Source organism: Myodes glareolus, chromosome 3 (genome assembly GCF_982192425.1).
Source record: "Myodes glareolus chromosome 3, mMyoGla1.1, whole genome shotgun sequence".
Lineage (NCBI taxonomy): Eukaryota > Metazoa > Chordata > Mammalia > Rodentia > Cricetidae > Myodes > Myodes glareolus.
Window position 1 is genome coordinate 15,964,772 of NC_142028.1, and position 21,975 is coordinate 15,986,746.

General features: G+C 44.6%; 1 protein-coding gene across 1 annotated transcript in view; it reads left to right on the plus strand.

Moving 5' to 3' along the window:
• The window catches only part of Gucy2c (guanylate cyclase 2C), a 74,312-nt gene that overhangs the window by 3,244 nt on the left and 49,093 nt on the right, over positions 1-21,975 (plus strand). Inside the window, exons 2-7 of the mRNA XM_087904041.1 lie at positions 2,919-3,031; positions 7,822-7,886; positions 11,689-11,904; positions 13,058-13,179; positions 17,321-17,417; positions 19,617-19,734. Of these exons, the coding sequence (XP_087760167.1) occupies positions 2,919-3,031; positions 7,822-7,886; positions 11,689-11,904; positions 13,058-13,179; positions 17,321-17,417; positions 19,617-19,734 (731 nt within the window). The remainder of the gene's footprint in view (positions 1-2,918; positions 3,032-7,821; positions 7,887-11,688; positions 11,905-13,057; positions 13,180-17,320; positions 17,418-19,616; positions 19,735-21,975) is intronic.

The window sequence follows — 21,975 nt, forward strand, 5'->3', positions numbered from 1 at the left end:
GGGGTGCTGCTTACTGGCTTGCTCTTCATGGCTTGCTCAGCCTGCTTTCCTATAGAACAGTCACATCTCTGCAGCAACTGTAGGGCAGGGTTACTTTTGTAGGAGGCCTCAAGTTTTAGGAACACATACTTTTGAATGCTCTGGGAAATTCCTTCTGTTTTGGGCAGACTTTGCTCTTTTAAACACAATATTGTTCCAGTGTGTCATGTCGGACAAACTTGGTTTTGACTCACCTTTACATGCAAGGATTCAAACGGTTTGTGCGAGAACACACAGATATCACTCATTATGTCACTAGGGTCTCCTGACTTCCAGAGGGCCAGTCCACATTTGTCCTGAGTTCTTGCCACTGGAAGGAGAGGAACATTTCAGAGGAAGAGCTGTTTAAACGGTTCTGACAGCTCTTTATTATCCTTAAGATGTGGTACCTGGCAACACCCGGGAATTTTACCACCACACCTTTATCTGCACCTAAATATAGGAACTCTTTGTTATCTAAACAGCCCAAGCAAGGATGAATACAGGTCACTTTGACTTCAGGAAATGCTCAATATAAAGAGTGATGTTCTAAACTGGACATGAGATACACATATAAAAACCTGTCTCAAAAACAGCAGCAACAACAAACAAACCAACAAACAAAAGAGTGGTGTTCTAGGCTGTGAGATGGCTCAGCCTGTAAGACACTTGCTGTTCTAACAGAGGATCTGGGTTCAGTTCCCAGCACCCATAGCAGCTCACAACTATCTGAAACATCCTATGCCCTCTCCTGGCCTCTGGGGGCTTCAGTGTCAAAGCCCATACTTCATTACACGTGAGACATGGGATGATGCTCCCAATGCAGTGTTGGCTCAGGCTGTGTTTTCTTGACCCTTTAAAGTCCCTAACTGTTTCTGCACTGGTGACTATTCCTACTGGTATGTTTAGTGGCTTGTCACATCCGCTGGGAAATCTCAACAGGCAGCTCACACCCGAAATGCATACCTGCTGAGGTTTTGCTTTGTTTTGTATTTTTGCATTGTTTGAAAAGAGGTTGGCTGTGAATTCCAGGTCCTCCTGTCTCTGCTTCTCAGCTGTTAGGCTCATGAAGTCTGACTTCCCACCAAGCTCTTGATCCCTTCTTCACCACTCCACCTTCACAACCATGCCCTCCCCTTAATTGGCCCTCACTCTCCAGGAACAGTGTCCGTTGTCCATTTCCTCAGGACAAAAGTACTGAAGACACCCGCACCCTCTTTTTCTCAAGCAGCACTCATCATCAATTTCTTACTCTCTACCCTTAAAATGCAACCACTTATTGCCTCCCATTTGCTGGCCCTAGTTTGCTCCAAGCTTGTCTAAGCTGCCAATAGTCTCCTAACCAGTCTCCCTGCTTCTTTCTCTGCTTGTTCCCCACAATCTACTCTCTCCTTTAAAATGGCAGTAAGATATTATAATATCTTTACTCAAAATACCCCAGAACTATCCCACTCCTCAATGGAATGTCCATGCACGCCTGATATGACCGTTCAGTACCACTCCATGTCTAGCCTCCCACTCGTACACTAACAAGTCCACAGGCTCCTTTCTGCTTCTGAGATGCGCCAAGGATGCCCCTATCTGTTTGTTTTCCCTCCACCCAGAGACTGTAAATTTGCATTTTTACTCACATCTTTACGTCTCTCAGGTCCTGGCTCCGGGAGTGGGGCTCCCATCACCATGTCATTGGTAACAGCACCATTCTGTGTGATCTCCCAGAGACTATGTAGACCTCAGGGAGCCAGGGTCTGGTTTTGCTCCCTGCTGTATCCTGAGCACATAGAGGAGTTCAGGGAACACTGGAGGGATGGAGTGGGCTGCTGGATGGGTGATAAGCAGAGCCCAAGGAGGACTGCACCTCACACGAAGTAGCAGCGACTTGGGAACAGGACGAACAAGATGCCATCTGCATCTGCTTCTCTAGCGCTTTCCAGTCCATGGCGGAGGCATGCTAATCTGGGGTTATGTAAAGATGAAGAGGTCTATGAGCATAATGAAAATGCTTTCAGACTGGACCATAGTGATTGCTTGACTCTGTACATACTCTGTACATATACTGTATATCCATTATTAAATCACGCTTTCATCATATTTTCATGATGGATGAGTTCTATGATGGGTAAATGATGCCTCAATAGAATGAGAGAAAGAAAAATTTAGGAAAGATGGAAAAGAGGGGAAAGAGAAGAAGAAGAAGAACTCAGAATTAGAATATGCTCAGACCTGAATTTGGATATTTTGTCGGGCGGGGCTCTCTAAGGAACAGAGCTGACAGAATGAACCAACATCTATCTATATATTGGTAAGGGATTGATTGGAGTGGCTCGCAGGCCGTGGTCTGAATAATCCAACAAAGGCTGTCTCCTGACAGAAAGACCATGAATCGAGGATTGCTCAGTCCGTGAGACTGGAGGTCTCAGCAGTCCCAGTCTGGTGCTGGAGTCCCAGGGAGTCCTGGAGAGTGGCTGGCCTCCAGTCTGTGTTAAATCCTGAAGAAGTTGGTGCCGCCGCCAGCACAGGAATGGCTCCAATGGGTGAGCTTGGCAGTGAGAGCGAAGACAGGAGGCTAGAAAGGTGCAGGCTGGCTCTCCCGGTGCTTTGTGTGGGCTGCCGCCGGAAGGAGTGGCCCAGATTTAGGGTGGGTCTTCTGACACCCTGCGATCTGTATTTAGGATGGGTCTCCCACCTCAAGTCATCCAGCCAAGAGAAATTCCTCACAGGTGTGGCGGCTGCTTGGTTTTAGTTAATGTAGTTAAGTTGACTACCAAGATTAGCCGGCACAGATACCGCCCCCGCACCCCTGGCCCGAAATCCATTAGCAACGGCGGTGTCTCACAGCTGGGTACATTGTGGAGCCATAACACTGCTTTCCGATTTTTCCCCCTAATTTCTGGTAACAGGCCTAAATGTGACGGTGAACGCGACTTTCATGTACTCAGACGGTCTAATCCACAAGTCAGGTGACTGCCGGAGCAGCACCTGTGAAGGCCTTGACCTGCTCAGGGAAATCACAGTAAGTACCGTCTGCTCTTGGATAGGTCATGCGTCAAGTTTGGGGTGATCGCTATGTGAAATGCAGGCATGTGTACGCAAAGTATCTCCTGCCTCACCGCTGAATGATCTGATGCCAGGGTACCCTGACTTTATACCACAGAGTTCCCAAAGGATGGGGTTCTCCTGGAACGTACTATGTGTACACTGTGGTATAAGGGGAACTGTTATTTTAAGTTAATTTTAAAAGTTTTAATTTTTTTTAAATTGATTATTATTGAACTCTACATTTTTCTCTGCTCCCCTCCCTGCCTCTCCCCTCCTCCCTTCAACCCTCTCCCAAGGTCCCCATGCTCCCAATTTACACAGGAGATCTTGTCTTTTTCTACATCCCATGTAGATTAGATCTATGTAAGTCTCTCTTAGTGTCTGCATTGTTGTCTAAGTTCTTGGGGATTGTGGTTTATAGGTTGGCTTTCTTTGTTTTATGTTTAAAAACCACCTATAAGTGAGTACATGTGATAATTGTCTCTCTGTGTCTGGGTTACCTCACTCTAAATGATGTTTTCTAGCTCCATCCATTTTCCTGCAAAATTCAAGATGTCATTGTTTTTTTTTTTTTTTCTGCTGTGTAGTAATCCATTGTGTAAATGTACCACATTTTCCTTATCTATTCTTTGGTCGAGGGGCATTTAGGTTGTTTCCAGGTTCTGGCTATGACAAGCAAAGCTGCTATGAACATAGTTGATCACATGTCCTTGTGGCACGATTGAGCATCCTTTGGATATATACCCAAAAGTGGTATTACTGGGTCTTGAGGAAGGTTGCTTTCCTAACTTTCTGAGAAATCACCACACTGACATACATCCAAAGGGGCTGTACCAGCTTGCATTCCGCCCAGCAATGTAGAAGTGTTCCCTTTTCCCCACAGCCTCTCCAGCGTAAGTTGTCATCAGTGATTTTGATCTTGGCCATTCTTACAGGTGTAAGATGGAATCTCAAAGTTGTTTTGATTTGCATTTCTCTGATGACTAAGGATGTTGAACATTTCCTTTAGTGTCTTTCAGCCATTTTAGATTCCTCTGTTTAGAGCTCTCTGTTTTGGTCTGTACTCCATTTTTTTTTATTGGATTATGTGTTCTTTTGATGACAAATTTCTTAAGTTCTTTGTATATTCTGGAGATCAGGCCTCTGTCTGATGTGGGGTTAATGAAGATCTTTTCTCATTCTGTAGGCTGTCGTTTTGTCTTGTTGACCATATCCTTTGCTTTACAGAAGCTTTTCAGTTTCAGGAGGTCCCATTTATTAATTATTTCTCTCAGTGTCTATGCTATTGGGGTTATATTTAGGAAGTGGTCTCCTGTGCCAATGCGTTCAGGTGTACTTCCCACTTTCTCTTCTATAAGGTTCAGTGTGGCTGGCTTTATGTTGAGGTCTTTGATCCATTTGGACTTGAGTTTATTGCATGGTAATAGATATGGGTCTATTTTCATTCTTCTACATGTTGATATCCAGTTATGCCAGCACCACTTGTTAAATATATTTTCTTTTTTCCCTTGATTTTTTTTTCTTCTTTGTCAAAAATCAGGTGTTTGAAAATGTGTGGATTGATATCTGGGTCTTCTATTCGGTTCCATTGGTCCTCCTGTCTGTTTTTATGCTAATACCAGGCTGTTTTCAGTACTGTAGCTCTGTAGTAGAGCTTGAAGTCAGGGATTGTGATGCCTTCAGAAGTTCTTTTATTGTACAAGATTGTTTTGACTATCTTGGGTTTTTTTGCTTTCCATATGAAGTTGAGTACTGTTCTTTCAGGTCTTTGAAAAATTTTGCTGGGATTTTGATGGGCATTGTGTTGAATCTGTAAAAGTTTTAAATTTTTATCTTTTAAAGATTTATTATTTTGGATATATGTTTAAAATTTTTTGTTATTGCATATGACATCAATATCCTACTCTAACTAGTAGATATCCTGAGGGGAGGGAAAAACAAACAGTGCCAGGCAGTGGTGGCACACACCTTTGATCCCAGCACTCAGAAGGCAGAAGTGGGTGGATCTCTGTGAGTTTGAGGCCAGCCTGGTCTACAAAGTGAGTTCCAGGACAGTCAGAGCTGTTACACAGAGAAACCCTGTCTCGGACAAACAAACAAATAGGACAACTTCACATTAAATGATTTAATAGTTTAAATGGGCCTAAGACAATAGAAATAGCAGCTTTCCACAGCAATACTGTAGAGTGTCTTCTCAGCAGCCTATGGAATATTCCTTAAAACAGATAACATCTTAGGTCACAAAGCAAGGCTCAGCAAATACAAGAAACCTAAAATGGCTTCTTGTGTTCTATTTGAACACAAACGGAACATGGCTAGAAGCCTACAGCAAGAAAAATCACAGGAAATTGACAGGTGACAGAGATCAAACAATACGTTACTGTGTAACGAATGGGTTATTGAAGGCATTAAAAAAAACCTGTTCAATATCCTTAGAGCCAAATGAAAATTAAAATGCAACCTATCAAACCCTGGGATACAATGAACACATTCCTAGGAGGGAAACTCATAACTGTGAGTCCTTACATTAGAATGTCAGCTAGATGACACGAAAAACCTAGTGACATACATATCTCAGCACCCTTGAAACACAGGAGCAAGGAGTGGACAGAAGTAACTACGATTAGAATTCACATTAATTAAACAGTAATGGGAAAGATATAGGAATCTATTAAACAAAAAGTTAATTCTTTGAAAAGGCAAAAAAAGCCAACAAAGTCTTAGCCAAACTAGCTGAAAGGGAGCTAAACCAAGTTAATAACATCAGAGGTAAATAGAGACATCACGACACACACCAAAGAAATCCAGAAAGATATAGGACGCACCTGGAAAATTAGTTTCATCAATTGGAAAATCTAGGAACTTTAGGTAAAATTCTAGATGTATATGACCTACAAAGTGAGACAAAGATGAGATAAACAATTTAAACAGATCTGTAACAAACCATGAAACTGAAGCAATAGTTTTGAGGGTTTTTTTTTGTTTTTTTTTGTTTTAATCACCTAACAGTTTCAACTCAGGAATCTACCAGACCATGAAAGAGATAGTATCAACCTTTCTCAAATCATTCCATAAAACATAAAGGGAGTAAACACTTGCAAACTCCGTTTATGGAACCAGTTCTGACACCAAAACCAGATAAAGATGTATAAAAAAAGGAACATTACAGCCCAGTCTCCCTGATAAGCCAAAGATTCAACAAACAAACAAAAAACTGTAAAACAAACTCAAGAAGGCAGCAGAGGACTGAGGAAGTGGCCCAGAAGTAAAGTCTTGTCTGTAAGCATGAGGAGACCGGAATCTGGTTCCCTAGGACAGCCAGGCGTGACGGTGTGTGCCTGTAATTCTAACGCTGGAGAAGTAGAGACAGGGGAATCCCTGTGGTTTGCTCAAGAGCCAGCCTACAAGAACTAATAAACTCCAGGTTTAGTGAAAAATCATTATCTCATAAAATAAAGTTGAAACAGACTGAGTAAGGCATACAGTAATGATTTTAGGTCTCTACGTGTGCATGCAGTAGTTGATGTGCACAAGAACACACACACACAGATTTATCAGAGAGATCATTCATAATGATAAAGCTACCTTCATTCTAGAGAGGGACATGGTCTAGTTTAATAATAAGTCACTAGATAATAAAAAAAGTCAATAAATACAGTATATCACATTCAAAAATAGAAATCATATTACCATTTCAATAGATACCTTTGAAAAAAATCCAACATCCATTCATGATAAAGGCACTGAAGATATTACGAGTGGAGGGGTTCTATCTCAACACAATCAAATATATATGACAAACATATTTGTGATATATAATAAACATACAGTTGACATCATAATAAATGAAGGAAAAACCATTTCTACAAAGATGAGAAAAAAGGGGCAAAGGCGTCTTCTTTTTCCACTCTTGTTGCTAAAATGTTGACAGTCTCAGCTACAGGAATATGACAAGAGAAAGAAGTGAATCTGATACTAATACAAAAGGAAGAAGTCAAGTATTCTCTTTGTAAATGGGAGAAGAGCCCCCCAAGGCTCTACCAGGAAGCTCTCAGAGCTGCTGAACACCTTCAGTAAAAGTGTTAGGACACAAAGTTAGCATAAACCCAACAGCCTTATTATAGGCTGCAGAAATGCATGCAAGAAATCAGGAAAATGCAATCGTGAAAATCACAAATGCACAATTGCCTAGAGTGTACGTCTTGGAATAAAGTAAGTGAAAAGCCTCTACCACGTTAAACTTAAAGAAAGTTGAAAAGGACATCAGAAAGCCTTAAGTGTTCAAGGATCGAAACAGCTAATTTTGCAAAAATGTCTCTCTTCCTTTTTTAATTTTGGCTTTTCGAGACAGGATTTCTCTGTGTAACAGGTCTGGCTGTTCAGGAATTTGCTCTGTAGACCAGGCTGGCCTCAAACTCCTAAAGATCTGCCTGCCTTTGCCTCCCACGTGCTGGGATTAAAGATGTGTGCCACCATCACCTGGTAGAAGCCCTTTTACAAGATGCCTTGCACACCTACATGATTTTAGAGAGCTTGTAATTCTCTTGAGTTCTTTAAACCTGTTTAGAGTCAGAGTTAGCAATGGGGAGGAGGAGTAGGCAAGACTCTCCCCCCTCCCACCCCCATCACCTGAGCAGCGCCTCCCTGCTCCTCATACAGACTCTCAGGAATCTCATTTCTCACAGTGTCCCAGCTCACCTCTTTTCTGTCTATGGGCTGCTTGGATTTCTTTTAGGGCTCAGTAATTTTCTTTTTCTCCCACAGAGAGAACATAATATGGGCTGTGTCCTCATGGGGCCCTCGTGCACATACTCCACCTTCCAGATGTAGTAAGTACTTTTGAGTGTTAAATAACTAAACAAACAACCGTGTTGTCAAGGCAACATAAAGATGCATGCTGGGCCCCCTTGTATTTTGCCATCTCTCTATCTTGCTGTTTCCCTTCAGGGTGTGATGATTACAGGGTGTGATCCTACTGCCAGGTGCAGCCACTCACGCTTGAGTGCAAGAGAGAGCAAGCTGTGAGTGAGAACTACATCAGGAAAAAAGAAAGTTGGCAGCCTTGAACACTTGACCTTAGTGAGGGAAATTCCCTCACACATAATGGCAGAGGGAGAGGAGGGAGAGGCAGAGGAGGGAGAGTCCTAGAACTCTGTCCTGTCGTTAGCTTGCAGATGTGGGGAAACAACCGGCTGCTTCTTTCCTATGCTTATTTGAGATGAATAGTGAAGGAGAACCCCAAACAGTTGGGGTTTCCTCCCACACCCCGGATTAGGCACAAACCACACCAAACACCCGTTTTCACAGAGAGCTCCTGTATTCAGCAGGGAAAAAAAGTTACAGTGACTGCTTTCTGACTCGGGCAGCAAACAGCAGCAAATGGCCATGCAGGGGTCATTTTAAGAGGAGAAGAGGGGAGGTCTGTATTAGAAGGGGCTAGGATGCGCTGGTAAAGGAGACAGGGAACAGAGAGAAGGGGAAGGAGACAAGGGAAAGGGGGCAGGGGTATTTGCCCCAGAGGGACAAAGGACTGCCTCTGGATAGAGGAGAGACAGATGTGATCCATAAACAAATGCCAGCTTACAAAAGTAAAGGGGGACCCCGTGTTAGGATAGTGTGTTTAATTTTAATTGAGAATGTTAAGTGAGTCAAAGGGAGCTTTTGATTGCTGGTAGTCAGCTTCAAGAGGAGGAAGTGGCCAAATACAGGACTAGGCTTTCGTGGCTAGCTTCAGGAACGTCATCTGGGAACGGGGGAGCAAGGCAAGGCCTGCCAGAGCCACATGCTCGAGTGGGCTAGGAATGACATGTTGGAGCTCTCTGTGTGACACTCTTAGCAGCTTAGAGAAAAGCCTTCGACCTTTTCTAGAATGGAAAATCTTTCTCTGGAAATCTTGGCCTGACTCCTTCCATTCGTTTCGCTCAGTGTAACTGGCTTTGTTCTGCCAGATCACACATTCCCCAGCCAGAACTCCTCTGGCATGCTTTCTCTCCCTTGCTCAGTCTTCCCAATTGAGAAATGCCGTTCGCTGATCCAGAGGAAGCCACACTAGTGTAGGTTTCTCGGGGCCGACACAAACCTGAGATTTCTAATGGAAGTCGACATGTTGCCTCGTGCCCAGCGACACAGCAGCCCCAGAAGCTCAGGCACACCGCAGAAGCGCTTTCCAGCCAGTCTACCGCACCCAAACAGACACACGTGGAATCTTGTTCTTCCTCATCTCACGGATCACATACTGATATTGCTCAAAACAAAAGGGGAATCCAGAAAATTGGTCCACCACTATGAAAGCTTTTTACCCACAAACATTTGTGCTTGAGGGCTGAGGGGCAGGGAGGGAAATACTTCATGATGAAGATCGTTGGGTTTTGTGTTGAGGACAGATAATGTCTTAGTTAGGGTCACTATTGCTGTGAGGGAACACATGACCAAAAACAACTCAAGGAAGAAAGGGTTTATTTGATTTACATATTTTACATATCTTGAGTCACTGTCTGCTGAGGGATGCCAAGGAAGGAATTCAAACAGAGTGGGAACCAGGAGCCAGGAGCCAACGCAGAGGCCACGGAGCATTGCTGCTGACTGGCTTACTCCCCATGGCTTGCCCAGCCTGCTTTCTTACAGAACCCAGAACCACCAGCCCGAGGCTGGCACCACCCACAAAAGGCTGGGTCCTCCTGTGTCAATCACTAACTAAGAAAATGCCCTCCAGGTTCTCCACAGCTGGATCTTACGGATGCATTTTCTCAATTGAGGCTCCCTCCTCTTAGGTGACCATAGCTTGTGTCAGGTTGGCATGAAACTAGCCAGCGCAGGTAAGATGTCAATGGGTAGAAGAGAGGCAGTAACTTTGCAGCCAGGTAGAGGTAAAAGTGAACGTGAAACAAAGACTTAGGGAGATGAAGAAAGTTCGCAAGTGTTTATAGCTACTGCAGTCTGGGAAATGTCCAGAAGGATGATGAAGGCCAGAAGAGTTGCATTGACCATATTTGGTAGCTTAGGCAACAGGATCCCTGGGTTGTACTGAATGAGGACGCCAATAGACACCCCTAAGCTTCTGAGCATGGGAGGGTCATGAAAAGCTCGTTTGTTGCCTTGACAACGCTGTCGTTTGTCGAGTCATTTTATTTGACATTTATTTTGTTAACGGTCTACAGTTAATAAAAACCACCAGTGGTGTAGCCGAAACACAGCAGAGACCGACAATAGAAAAGACCCCAGGAAACAAGAGGGGCCTGGGGCCTGGCTTAGCCAAAACCAGAAAGCAAAAGAAGCCAGCTGACACTGTAGAGTCAATGACATTTGATAGTGTTGGATGTGGAGGTGAGAGCTGGGGTAGGACCAGAGAAGTCTTCGGGATGTGGAAACACTGAAAGAAATGTGAACACAATCAAGCTAAAGTTTTGAGGGGCAAGAAGAAAGGATAACGAACTAGAACGTGAGCTTGGGATGAAGGCAGACAGTCTGGGGAGGTGGGGCAGAGCACCTCTTTCTGTCCTTCATCACACAGACCTTGAGCACCTGTGTGAGCTGGGTAGCCAGAGATGAGCCACCCAGCCGAGACCCCCCACTTCAAGGAACTTCCAGTGGAGTGGAGGAAGGCAGCATCAGCGGCTGCTCTTGGGTGTCAAGGAGCATTTCCATGATAAAGACAGGTTCAGCCAGGGACCTGAGAGTTTAGGAAGTCAGCCAGGAAGCCAGCCTGGGGCCTGTAAAGGATGAGTTACTGATTGAGAAGAGAACTTGGTAAGTTTGAGAATACAAAAATAAAAGGTCCCTGCTAAGCAAGGGCAGAAAGGCCTTAAGCTCCCCAGCTGATGCCCCCTCTCAGAGGCAGAGCCAAAAAGCAGGCACTGAGAGGAAGAAAAGGCATAGGCACGCTTCCAGTTTTATCACAATTATGTTGGCTCTTCAGGTTTGCTTCTGTTGCGGCAATAAACTCCATGATGGAAGGCAACTTGGGAAGGAAAGGGTTTGTTTCAGCTCACAGTGCCTAATGGAGAGAAGCCAGGATAGGAACCCAGAGGCAGGAACATGGAGGCAGGAGCTGATGCAGCAGCCATGGAGGGATGCTGTTTGCTGACTTGCTCCCCGTGGCTTGCTCAGACCGTTTTCTTATAGAATCCAGGGCCACCCACTCAGTGGTGATATCATCCACATTGGCCCAGGCCCTCCCACATCAGCCATCAGTAAAGAAAATGCCTACAAATTTGCCTAGAGTCCAACCTGATGGAGGCAATTGCCCAATTGTTGTCCCCTCTTCTTGGATGACTCTAGCTTGTGTCAGTTGACAAATCAAAGAACCTACCTACCAGAAGAGCCATGGCTTTTTTAACCTGTAGTTCTCACTCCTCCCCAGTCAAAGCACAGAGTTCTCAGCCCAGACAGCATGAGAAGTCAGAAATGGAGCAAAGTGGTCAAGCCATGGAGTCATTTAGCTCTAAACACACAACATGACCCGTCACTGTAGTTTTAAAGTTTTAAAGTCACCTCAGAAAACCCATACACCTGTTTTCTGACCCTACTTCATCCTTCTCACTCTGTACACCTGTGAAAACGCGGGTGAGGGGGCTTTTCTCTATGCTATTGGAGCTAACCTTGGCGTTGGTTTTCCTCTCACTTTTGGCACAGTCTTGACACACAACTGAGCTACCCCATGATTTCAGCCGGAAGTTTTGGATTGTCCTGTGACTATAAGGAAACCCTGACCAGGGTGCTGCCTCCAGCCAGGAAGCTGATGTACTTCTTGGTTGACTTCTGGAGAGTCAACGATGCTCCATTCAAAACCTTCTCCTGGAGCTCTTCGTATGTCTACAAGAATGGTTCAGAGCCTGAAGACTGCTTCTGGTAAGGAAGGCTGTTAATGAGTGTACGCCATGAAGACATGTCACCTCCTATCTGGGACAGTGGTGGGATGGACACCAGTCTACTTTCTTACTCATCAAAGGGGCAAGATGAGGATGCTCAGCACAGACTGTATGTGGAGAACTCGGTTTGAAAGTGAATTCTTGTCCGTCCTAATGATTCGCCGGGGTAAATCCTCTAAAGACAAATGCATATGGTCTTGTTCATAGGTAATAAAAATGATAGCAAGAAGTCAATGTTTCCACATTACTGTGGAATATAAATTAAAAAAAAATGTTCATTCTGCTTAAACCAAGAAACAAAAATGATGTCTCTCCATTTTCTTAGAGGGAAAAAGGGACAGGAGAATGCAGGAACAATGGGTCCTTTTAAAAACCTTAAGTCTGGGTCCAAAAGATGGTTCAGTGTGTTAAGGCGCTTGCCGCCAAACATGACCTGACTTGGATCCGGAGGACTCACTCGGTGGAAGGAGAGAACCATTTCCTGTAAGTTGTCATCTGTTTGCCACACATGTGCTGAGACACATGTATGTATGTTCACACATGCACACTAGCCACGTAACATAATAAAACATAACTTTAAGAATCATAAGGCCATGCAACTCTGGCAATGTGGTGGAAGTAGCATGTTTGTCGTGTCTGGTTGTGGTGACCCAGGATGCTAGCTGGTGCTACCCTCTCTCTCAACAGAGGGCTTGCGTGGAGGTTTAAGACAGGGTGTCACCAGGCGCAAGCATCTGGGAACCCATGGCAATCAGCCCCAGGAGCTCACCCTAGAAACCTTGGCGTGAAACTGGAATATATAAGCTTCCAATTCACACCAGAGCAGACATCAGAGGGTTCTAGAGGGCTTGAACCTTCTTTCCATAGCAGGAGGAAAATAGTAGAAGGAACCCCTCAAATGTCTACATTGTGTTCATACGCATCAAGAGTTCCTAAAATGCCTCCCATGCTCTCTGCCTCCGTTAGCTAGCTAAAATCCAAAGGAAAGGTATCATGGTGTGTACTGTCTATTCACAGAAGAACTGAGGGTGAGATAAAGATGCCAACACAGATAATAATAAAGAATGAGATTAAAAGTGGGGTGACCATAAAGAAACAAAGCCAATGCTCAGCTCCTCTCCCTCCTGCTCCAGGTACCTCAATGCTCTGGAGGCTAGCGTATCCTATTTTTCTGGGATGCTCAGCTTCAAGGATGTCTTGAGACGCAGTGAACAGTTCCAGGAAATCTTAATTGGCCGTAACAGGAAGAGCAATGGTAAGATTGCACGCAGCCTTCCTCAAGGCTGTCACCTCCTTCCAGGTCCTGCAGGCTAATCTGTCTCTGTAGAACTGGCTTCACTGCCTGCCTACAAGCTGTGTGTTTGAAAACAGCCTCATCATGTCGTGATTTCTGTTGCCTGACACCTAACTCTCTGAGAGAGTAGTGACAAAGTCACATGAAACAAGCATGGGTGTGCTAGATGACAATGCCAACAGCCAGGTCTGACACACCAAGTGTGTGAGCCACCATGGGTAAACGGCTTTGAAATTCACTTCAGCCTATAAGAGGGAAAAGATTCCTCTATCTTGCCTCAGCTGAAGCCTTCTTTGACTTCCACCCCGTGCCCTGATCTTATTCTTATTCTTATTCTTATTATTCTTCTTATTATTATTGATTTTTGATGAGCTCTACATTTTTCTCTGCTCCCCTCCCCTTCAACCCTCTTCCAAGGTTCCCATGCTCCCAATTTTCTTAGGAGATCTTGTGTTTTTCTGCTTTCCATGTAGATTAGATCTATGTATGTCTCTCTTAGGGTCCTCATTGTTGTCTAGATTCTCTGGGATTGTGATTTGTGGGCTGGTTTTCTTTGCTTTGTGTTTAAAAACCACTTATGAGTGAGTACATGTGATAATTGTCTTTCTGGGTCTGGGTCACCTCACTCAAAATAATGTTTTCTAGCTCCATCCATTTTCCTGCAAAATTCAAGATGTCATTATTTTTTTTCTTCTGTGTAATATTCCATTGTGTAAATGCACCACATTTTCCTTATCCATTCTTCGGTTGAGAGGCATTTAGGTTGTTTCCAGGTCCTGGCTATGACAAACAATGCTGCTATGAACATAATTGAGCACATGTCCTTTTGGCATGATTCGATTGAGCATCCCAAAAGTGGTATTGCTGGGTCTTGGGGAAGGATTTTTCCTAATTTTCTGAGAAGTTGCTACACTGACATCCAAAGGGGTTGTACCAATTTGCACTCCCACCAGCAATGCAGCAGTGTTCCCTTTCCCCACAACCTCTCCAGCATAAGTTGTCATCAGTGTTTTTGATTTTGGCCATTCTTACAGGTGTAAGATGGAATCTCAGAGTTGTTTCGATTTGCATTTCTCTGATGACTAAGGATATTGAACATTTCCTTAAGTGTCTTTCAGCCATTTTAGAGTCCTCTGTTGAGAGTTCTCTGTTTAGGTATGTACTCCATTTTTTTTATTGGATTATTTGTTCTTTTGATGACCAATTTCTTGAGTTCTTTTGTATATTTTGAAGATCAGACATCTGTCTGATGTGGGGTTAGTGTAGATCTTTTCCCATTTTGTAGGCTGTCGTTTTGTCTTGTTTTATCCTTTGCTTTACAGAAACTTTTCAGTTTCAGGAGTCCCATTTATTAATTGTTTCTCTCAGTATCTGTGCTGCTAGGGTTATATTTAGGAAGTGGTCTCCCGGGCCAATGTGTTCAAGTGTACTTCCCACTTTCTCTTCTATGAGGTTCAGTGTGGCTGGCTTCATGTTAAGGTCTTTGAACCATTCGGACTTGAGTTTTGTGCATGGTAATAGATATGGGTCTGTTTTCATTCTTCTACATGTTGATATCCGGTTATGCCAGCACCATTGGTTAAATATGCTTTCTTTTTTTCATTTGATATTTTTTGCTTCTTTGTCAAAAATCAGGTGTTCAAAGGTGTGTGGATTAATATCCGGGTCTTCGATTCAGTTCCATTGGTCCTCCTGTCTGTTCTTATGCTAATACCAGGCTGTTTTCAGTACTGGTGCTCTGTAGTAGAGTTTGAAGTCAGGGATTGTGATGCCTTCAAAAGTTCTTTTATTGTACAGGATTGTTTTGGCTATCCTGGGTTTTTTGCTATTCCATATGAAGTTGAATACCATTCTTTTGAGGTCTGTGAAGAATTTTGCTGGGATTTTGATGGGTATTGCATTGAATCTGTAGGTTGCTTTTGGTAAGATTGCCATTTTTACTATGTTAATTCTGCCTACCCAAGAGAATGGGGGATCTTCCCACTTTCTGGTGTCTTCTTCAATTTCTTTCCTCAAAGATTTAAAGTTCTTGTCATACAAGTCTTCTACTTGTTTGGTTAGAGTTACTCCGAGATATGTTATGCTATTTGTGGCTATTGTGAAGGGTGATGTTTCTCTGATTTCTTCCCCAGCCCTCTTATCATCTGTATACAGGAGGGCTACTGAGTTTTTTGAGTCAATCTTGTATCCTGCTACATTACTTAAAGTGTTTATGAGTTGTAGAAGTCCCTTGGTAGAATTTTTGCATGCCCCTGATCTTTAGGATCATGAATGGCTTTATGCCTCACCGCCCCAGATCTTGGTCAGTTATTAAAATAACAAATTCTTGTGATAGCAGTCAATGATTATTTGCACAATGTCAGTTACCTGCCAACTGAGGGTCTTCCCTTACAGGAAATTGACACAATTCGTTCTTTTCTTCTGATGTGCTCTCGCTTGGGAAGGCACCCAGCCCTGTTCTAGAAACTCACGGTCGAAATGCACCAGCTAACTGTATATTCTTGGCTTTTTTAAAGCTGTTTGCTTGCTTCCCGCTGAACTGCCGGTCAGTGGGTAGTTTTCTGTGTTCTCTGTCTTTAAAAACTTCCTACAGCATGCATTTAGCTGCTCTGGGGGAAGGGTTTCTCTCCAGGCAGTCTCTTGAAGCAGACTCTCAGTTCAAACATCGGCCATGCTGAGTGGTCTTTGGGTCTTTACCCTGTAACAAATCCAACATTTTACTGGCTTTGTGACCGCACCAGCTGTGGTCTAGTCACTGTTACATCGCCCCTCAGACAGAAGTACAAGCAAGCAAAGATGATCGCACTTCCTCATTTTTCTGGTCCCGATCTCGCCTGTCCAATGAGCTAAAGGTTAGGTGTGAAAGGTCAGTGGATAAAAACCTTCTCACGAAACTATAAAGTGATCTGCTACACCTTGCAGGGCCGCCCCTTCTTCAGGACCTCAGAAGTAAAGAATGACTTCCAGTAACTTCTTATAAGGGAAGACCCTCACGTGGCAGCTTCCTGACATTCAAATAATCATTTGCTCGCATGACCAAGGATTTGCTATTTTAAGAACATATCTATTTTAATTTGCTCTTTTAAGATCTGCCGGGGGGAAGGGGAGAGCTGGGGAGAACATAAAACCGGGGGCATGGCTGGGGAAGCATAAAACCATTCAAGATCCTGAAGAGTTTGCAGTTCACCTGGGTGGCAGAGCATACAAGAAGATCTAACAAAATCCTGCGTGGTGGTGCTTACTTTTCTTTAATCCAGGATTTTGGAGACAGTGTGAGGCCAGCCTGGTCTATGTAGCAAATTCCAGGACAGCCATGACTGCATAGTGAGACCATATCTCTAAACAACGAAAATCCAAGGAAATGTCCCCTCTAGCTCTTTCCACACCTAAACACATGTTCAGGCAGTAGCTAGATTAGTGGTAAAGGCTCAGAGTAATTCTGCCCTTCCAATGGCTAAGATGGGTTCTGAGTTAAGTAACTACAGGCACAGACCAAAGACGGTTGCTTACGGATACTATAAGTTGTTCTCACATTGCCTTTTTCTTTATATTTTTTCAACACAAATGATGAAATATGGGCCACTCATTGATGAAAACAGCCTGGGAACTCACCACACCCTGTATGGTAGAATACACAGTGCAGCAGGACTCACAAACGTGAGTCCTACTACAAGCTGTCTCTCTTCTTCCAACCCTTAACCCCTTTGGTATTGGCTTCTATTTTAAAGACCCGACACAGTTCTATTCTGATTCCGTATCTAGATGTAAAACAGGACAGGAGAGATTTGGGGAACCGGGGTTAATCTTTCAAAAGGTAACTTGAGAGACAGGTGTGGTATTTCATGCCTATAATCCTAGCACTCGGAAGCTGAGGCAGGGGGATCACGGTGAATTAGAAGCCAGCCTGGACTGCGTAGTGAGGTTGACTCTGGAATACACAATGAGATTCTGTCTCAAAAAGAAAGAGGGGAGGGAGGGAAGGAGAGGGAAACGTAATGGTATCAACAGACAGTGTGAACATGCTGGGTTCAGGCTCAGGGATCTGCCTGCTCCTGGTTGATGTGCGCGTGGCCTCTCACTCAGTCTCCATTTCTACTTCCAGTGATTGTCATGTGCGGCACACCAGAAAGCTTCTATAGTGTGAAGGCTGACATCAAAGTGGCTGAAAACACTGTTATTATCCTGGTGGACCTGTTCAGGTTGGTATAATGACAATTCAGGGAAAGCCTCCTCCCCTAAGAAGGGTAGCATATCAATGGCCACAGCACATCCTCCTCTCTGCTGTGATAGGCAGCCTCTATGATGACAACGTTTGAACTAAAGCCTCGTTCCTTTCTCAGAACATCTCATGTTTACCTGCTCATCCATGATCTTAAGCAGAAATGTATTCACTGACACCTGCCTTACATCTGCAGCCCCAGGCCGCTCATCTCTGAGGTCCACTCAGTATCCGGTATCCTGATTCCCAGGCTGATCGTAAGATCTTTGCTCAGTAAACAATCCAACAACCAGATTCTCAATGGTTTCTCTGAGGATGTAGACCTCACTGCTTTGCTTTAGTAGCTAATGGTCTTCAGCCTCAGGTTATTTTTTTCAGCAGCCATCTTTGGAAAGACTGAAGTTGCAGTCAACTGGATCTGATTTATATAGTTATTCTTTGTCCTTCATGGCACAGTTACTCAGGGCTGGCTCTTTTCTCTGACATGGAACAGAGAAAAGCATGTGTGTGTGTGTGTGTGTGTGTGTGTGAGAGAGAGAGAGAGAGAGAGAGAGAGAGAGAGAGAGAGAGAGAGAAAGACTACACTAGCAAACCGTACTAAAGCAATACTTAAGTTTTGCTCAGAGGAGGAGCCACTGATGCACTGTGCCCCTTGTCCCATAAGCACATCACATGACTCACGTATCCACCCAGATAATTAATCATTACCTGCGAGCCCTCCTCTGAGAGCCACATTCCGCTGTGGCTCCCCCGTGCTTGCCAAGTTATCACTTGCTACTAAACATACTTTTCCCAGCATGGGAGGGAAGGGAGTACTAGAAGTGTGGGTCTGACTGACAGTTAAATGTTCACGGAAATGGACAGCCCATCTAGCTCTCTAGCTGCCTACGTGCAGGGACAAGAGCAAAGTTATCAGCATGTGCTCCCACCCTCCTGCTGATTTCAACAGCGGATTTGCTCTGGGGAAGGCGTCATCAGTGTGGCCAGTTTGGGATGATTTCCTTTTCCACCAACCGTACTGGCTTTCCTTGTGACGCCGGTCCAAGGGACGGATGACTAAGTTTAAAGAACGATGTGAGATTTCAAAACTAAACCTAATGCGCTCAACATCAAACCCCGACGTGGGATTCTATTGGGTGTTTGTTAGCCTTTTGGGATTAAGTCGCACGGTGGAATGACACTGAGGATGTCTGTTTTTAGGGTAAGATAGCATTGTTCGCACGAGCACTGATGCGGTTCTCAGCACAGCACAGACTGAGCATCAAACGAGGTCATCTTAATTACAGCAGCTCAGCTGTCACCCTGTTTGTATACTAAAGCACCCCATGGTCAGCAAGCACAGAAACCCCAGGATTTTCAGAGTGATCTCAGTCTGCAGCATGCCGAGCGTTGTCTCTGAGTTGGTAATAGGTGCTCTATGTGCTGATCAGTCCCATTTCCAGATGTTTACAGCCACAGCAAAAGAGCTCTATCCCCAGTTAGACGGCATGAGCTGACAGCTGGGGCTGTCCTCGGACCTCCACAGGGGTGCCACAAAGGTGTTGGCATTCACACACGTGAATGCACACACACACACAAACACACACACACACAGGTATGTATGTGCACACACACATTGTACATACCTCCCCCATCCCCAACACACACACACACACACACACACACACACACACACACACACACACAGAGCCTTGCCATGTCTAGCAGTTCTGTGTCATGACCTGCCATCTTCCGATCAGTCCTGAGCCTATGGTAGCCTTCTGTGTTACTCGGCATTGCGGGGCGTAATCCCATTTTCCATGTCACATATCCCAACGTTTCCAATTTGTTTTGCACACTTAAACAAAAAAAATGTTTTCCAGCAGAGATCAAAGGAGTTAGGCCTCCTTAAGAGCAAATGCAAACATTCCCTCAATGTGTTGGTATGCTGGGCTCTTCTCCATCCTCGGGTAATAACAAGAGCGGCCGAAGTTCTGCTGTTGACTTTAGCAGGTGGAGAAGGGAATTAGAACTGGGGAAAGTGGGAAACTAACGGGGGGAGTGGAAAGATTTTCTGATGGCTCAATTTAAACAGCAACAACCACAGTTTTCAAAGCTTACACTGTAGTTTGCCTGAGTTGTAACGTGTCCATCTGTGTGGGGATGCTCATTTGACGAGGAACCTGTGTTTTTACTGTAGCAACCATTACTTTGAGAACGACACCGTGGCTCCTGAGTATATGGACAATGTCCTGGTGCTGACACTGCCTCCTCAGAACGCCCTCTCAAACACCTCTTTCTCCAAACAGTTTTCACAGGTGAGTTAGTTGTGTGTGTATGTTTATGTAACCATTCCTTAAAGATAGTGCAGGGTAAGGCAGTTAAGTTGGTCTATTTGAGCCAAGAGTCTTATATTTGCAAGTAAGTTTTGCATGTATGTATATGTGTCTGTGTTCATTGTGCAGGTGTGTGTATGTGCACGTGTAATATGAAGGGGCCTGCTTGTTGGGGTTTGGGTCCCGCCCAGTACCCACTGTTGGCAAGCCCCAAAGAAAATCACACACAGGACTCCATAAGATTATAAACTGATTGGCCCATTAGCTCAGTCTTCTTATTAACTAATTCTTACATCTTACGGTAATCCATAATTCTTGTCTGTGTTAGCCATATGGCTTGGTACCTTTTTCAGCTGTCAGCTCACATGTTGCTTCTTCGGTGATCTGGGCAGGAATGGTGGAGGGAGCTTCCTGCTTCCCAGAATTCTCCTGTTCTCATTGCATCACCTCTACTTCCTGTCTGGTTTTCCAGCCTGTACTTCCTGCCTGGCCAATCAGCATTTATTTAAAATATGATTGACAGATTACAGACAATTCTCCCGCACCATGCACGTGCATGAGGAAGCCAAGGTGGATATTGTCTTCCTCTGTCCATCGCTACTTTCTTTCTTATTTGTGTGTATATGAGGGGGGTGCCAAGTGGGTGAGAGTCTTGCCAAGGTCAGAAGAAGGTATCAGATCCCTTGGAGCTGGAGTTATAGGCAGGTGTGAGCTGCTGGGATATTGAGAGCTGAACTTAGGTCCTCTGTAAGAACAGCAAGTGCTCTTAACTGCTAGACCTAGAGCTACTGATGCAGCTGAACGAGCTGAATGAGAAGTTCTAGGAATTCACCTGATCCGATCCCTGCACTGGTCCCAGAGTCCACCTGCCAAGTTCTAGGATACAGGAGTGTACCATGACACCTAGCCCACCCACCAAGTGCTGGAATACAGGAGTGTACCACGACACCTAGCCCACCCGCCAAGTGCTGGGATTCAGGAGTGTACCACGACACCTAGCCCTTACATGGATGCTGGAGATCTGAACTCAGGAGCTCATGTTCGTTGCTGAATGAGCCATCTCTCAGGCCCTGCAAGCACTTTTGCTAATGCCACTTGACTCAGTAGATGCCAAGGGCTCCTGCTGTGTACAGAGCTCTTGCAGGTGCAGCATCCCATCAAACCTCATCCTGCAGGTCACTGTGTGAGACTCTAGACCGTGAGAGCAGCGAACATTTCCATAGCATCGGAGAGCAAGTCCCCATATGGGAATATAGGAAGAGGAAGCCTTGCTACTGAGAGTCAGTCCCACACTTAGGAGAGGTAGAAATTACACAGCATAAAATAACTAAAGAGGTACCAGAAAGTTCTCTCCATCCTAAAGCCATGCCTTCCTGTTGCTAGTACCCCGATAGGTGCTCCTATGTGACGACATGACGGTGGCGTCCATCATAATGAAGTTGACCATTGTCCAGAGGTGTGCCAGGAGAATGCTAACGTATCCCAATTGTTTCAGGGTCCTATCTGGTTTGGCACTTGTCCCAGAAAAGGGCCTCCACTTCCCGTTAAATCATAGTCACCTTATTACATTGCAAAGATCTGAAGACACGTTAGGCTCTGTCAGTCACTGAGCCCTAATGAGATGCAGCTGGCCATCTGCCGCCTTCTGCTCTCAGCTGAAAGAGGTTTATGGCAAAGGAAGAAGGGGCAATCCAAAGACGCCCAAACAGCTTTTCCATGAGAAGTGAGCACAAGTCCCTGCGTGCTGTAAGGAGGTGTGAGCATCACCGCTTTACCTAGAGCATATGTTCCGAGCACACCAGTTCACGGACCTGTCAAAATTAGAGGTTATAAGTCCCTTTAAGGCAAGGTCTTAACTGAGCTCTGTTTATCGCATGAAATGATGATTTTTTTGTGAACTGGTCACATAGCTCAGTGGGTAAAGACACCTGCCACCAAGCCTAATCAGTTGAGTTTGATCCCACGGTCCCACATGGTAGAAGGAGAGATCTAAGTCCCAGAAGTTATCCTTTGACCACTATCTGCAGTTCCCCAATAAATAAATAAATAAATGTCATGAAATGATGATGTCAGCAAAAGAAACAGGGGTTTGTCTTTCCTTTTACTATTTCTGCAAAGCATAATTCCAGGTGCATCGAACTTGAATTATCTCTTGGCTTTGGCAGAAGAGAGGTCCCAAGTGCATGAGAAAACAGAACCTATCTGGTTCAGGGGGCAAGAGCT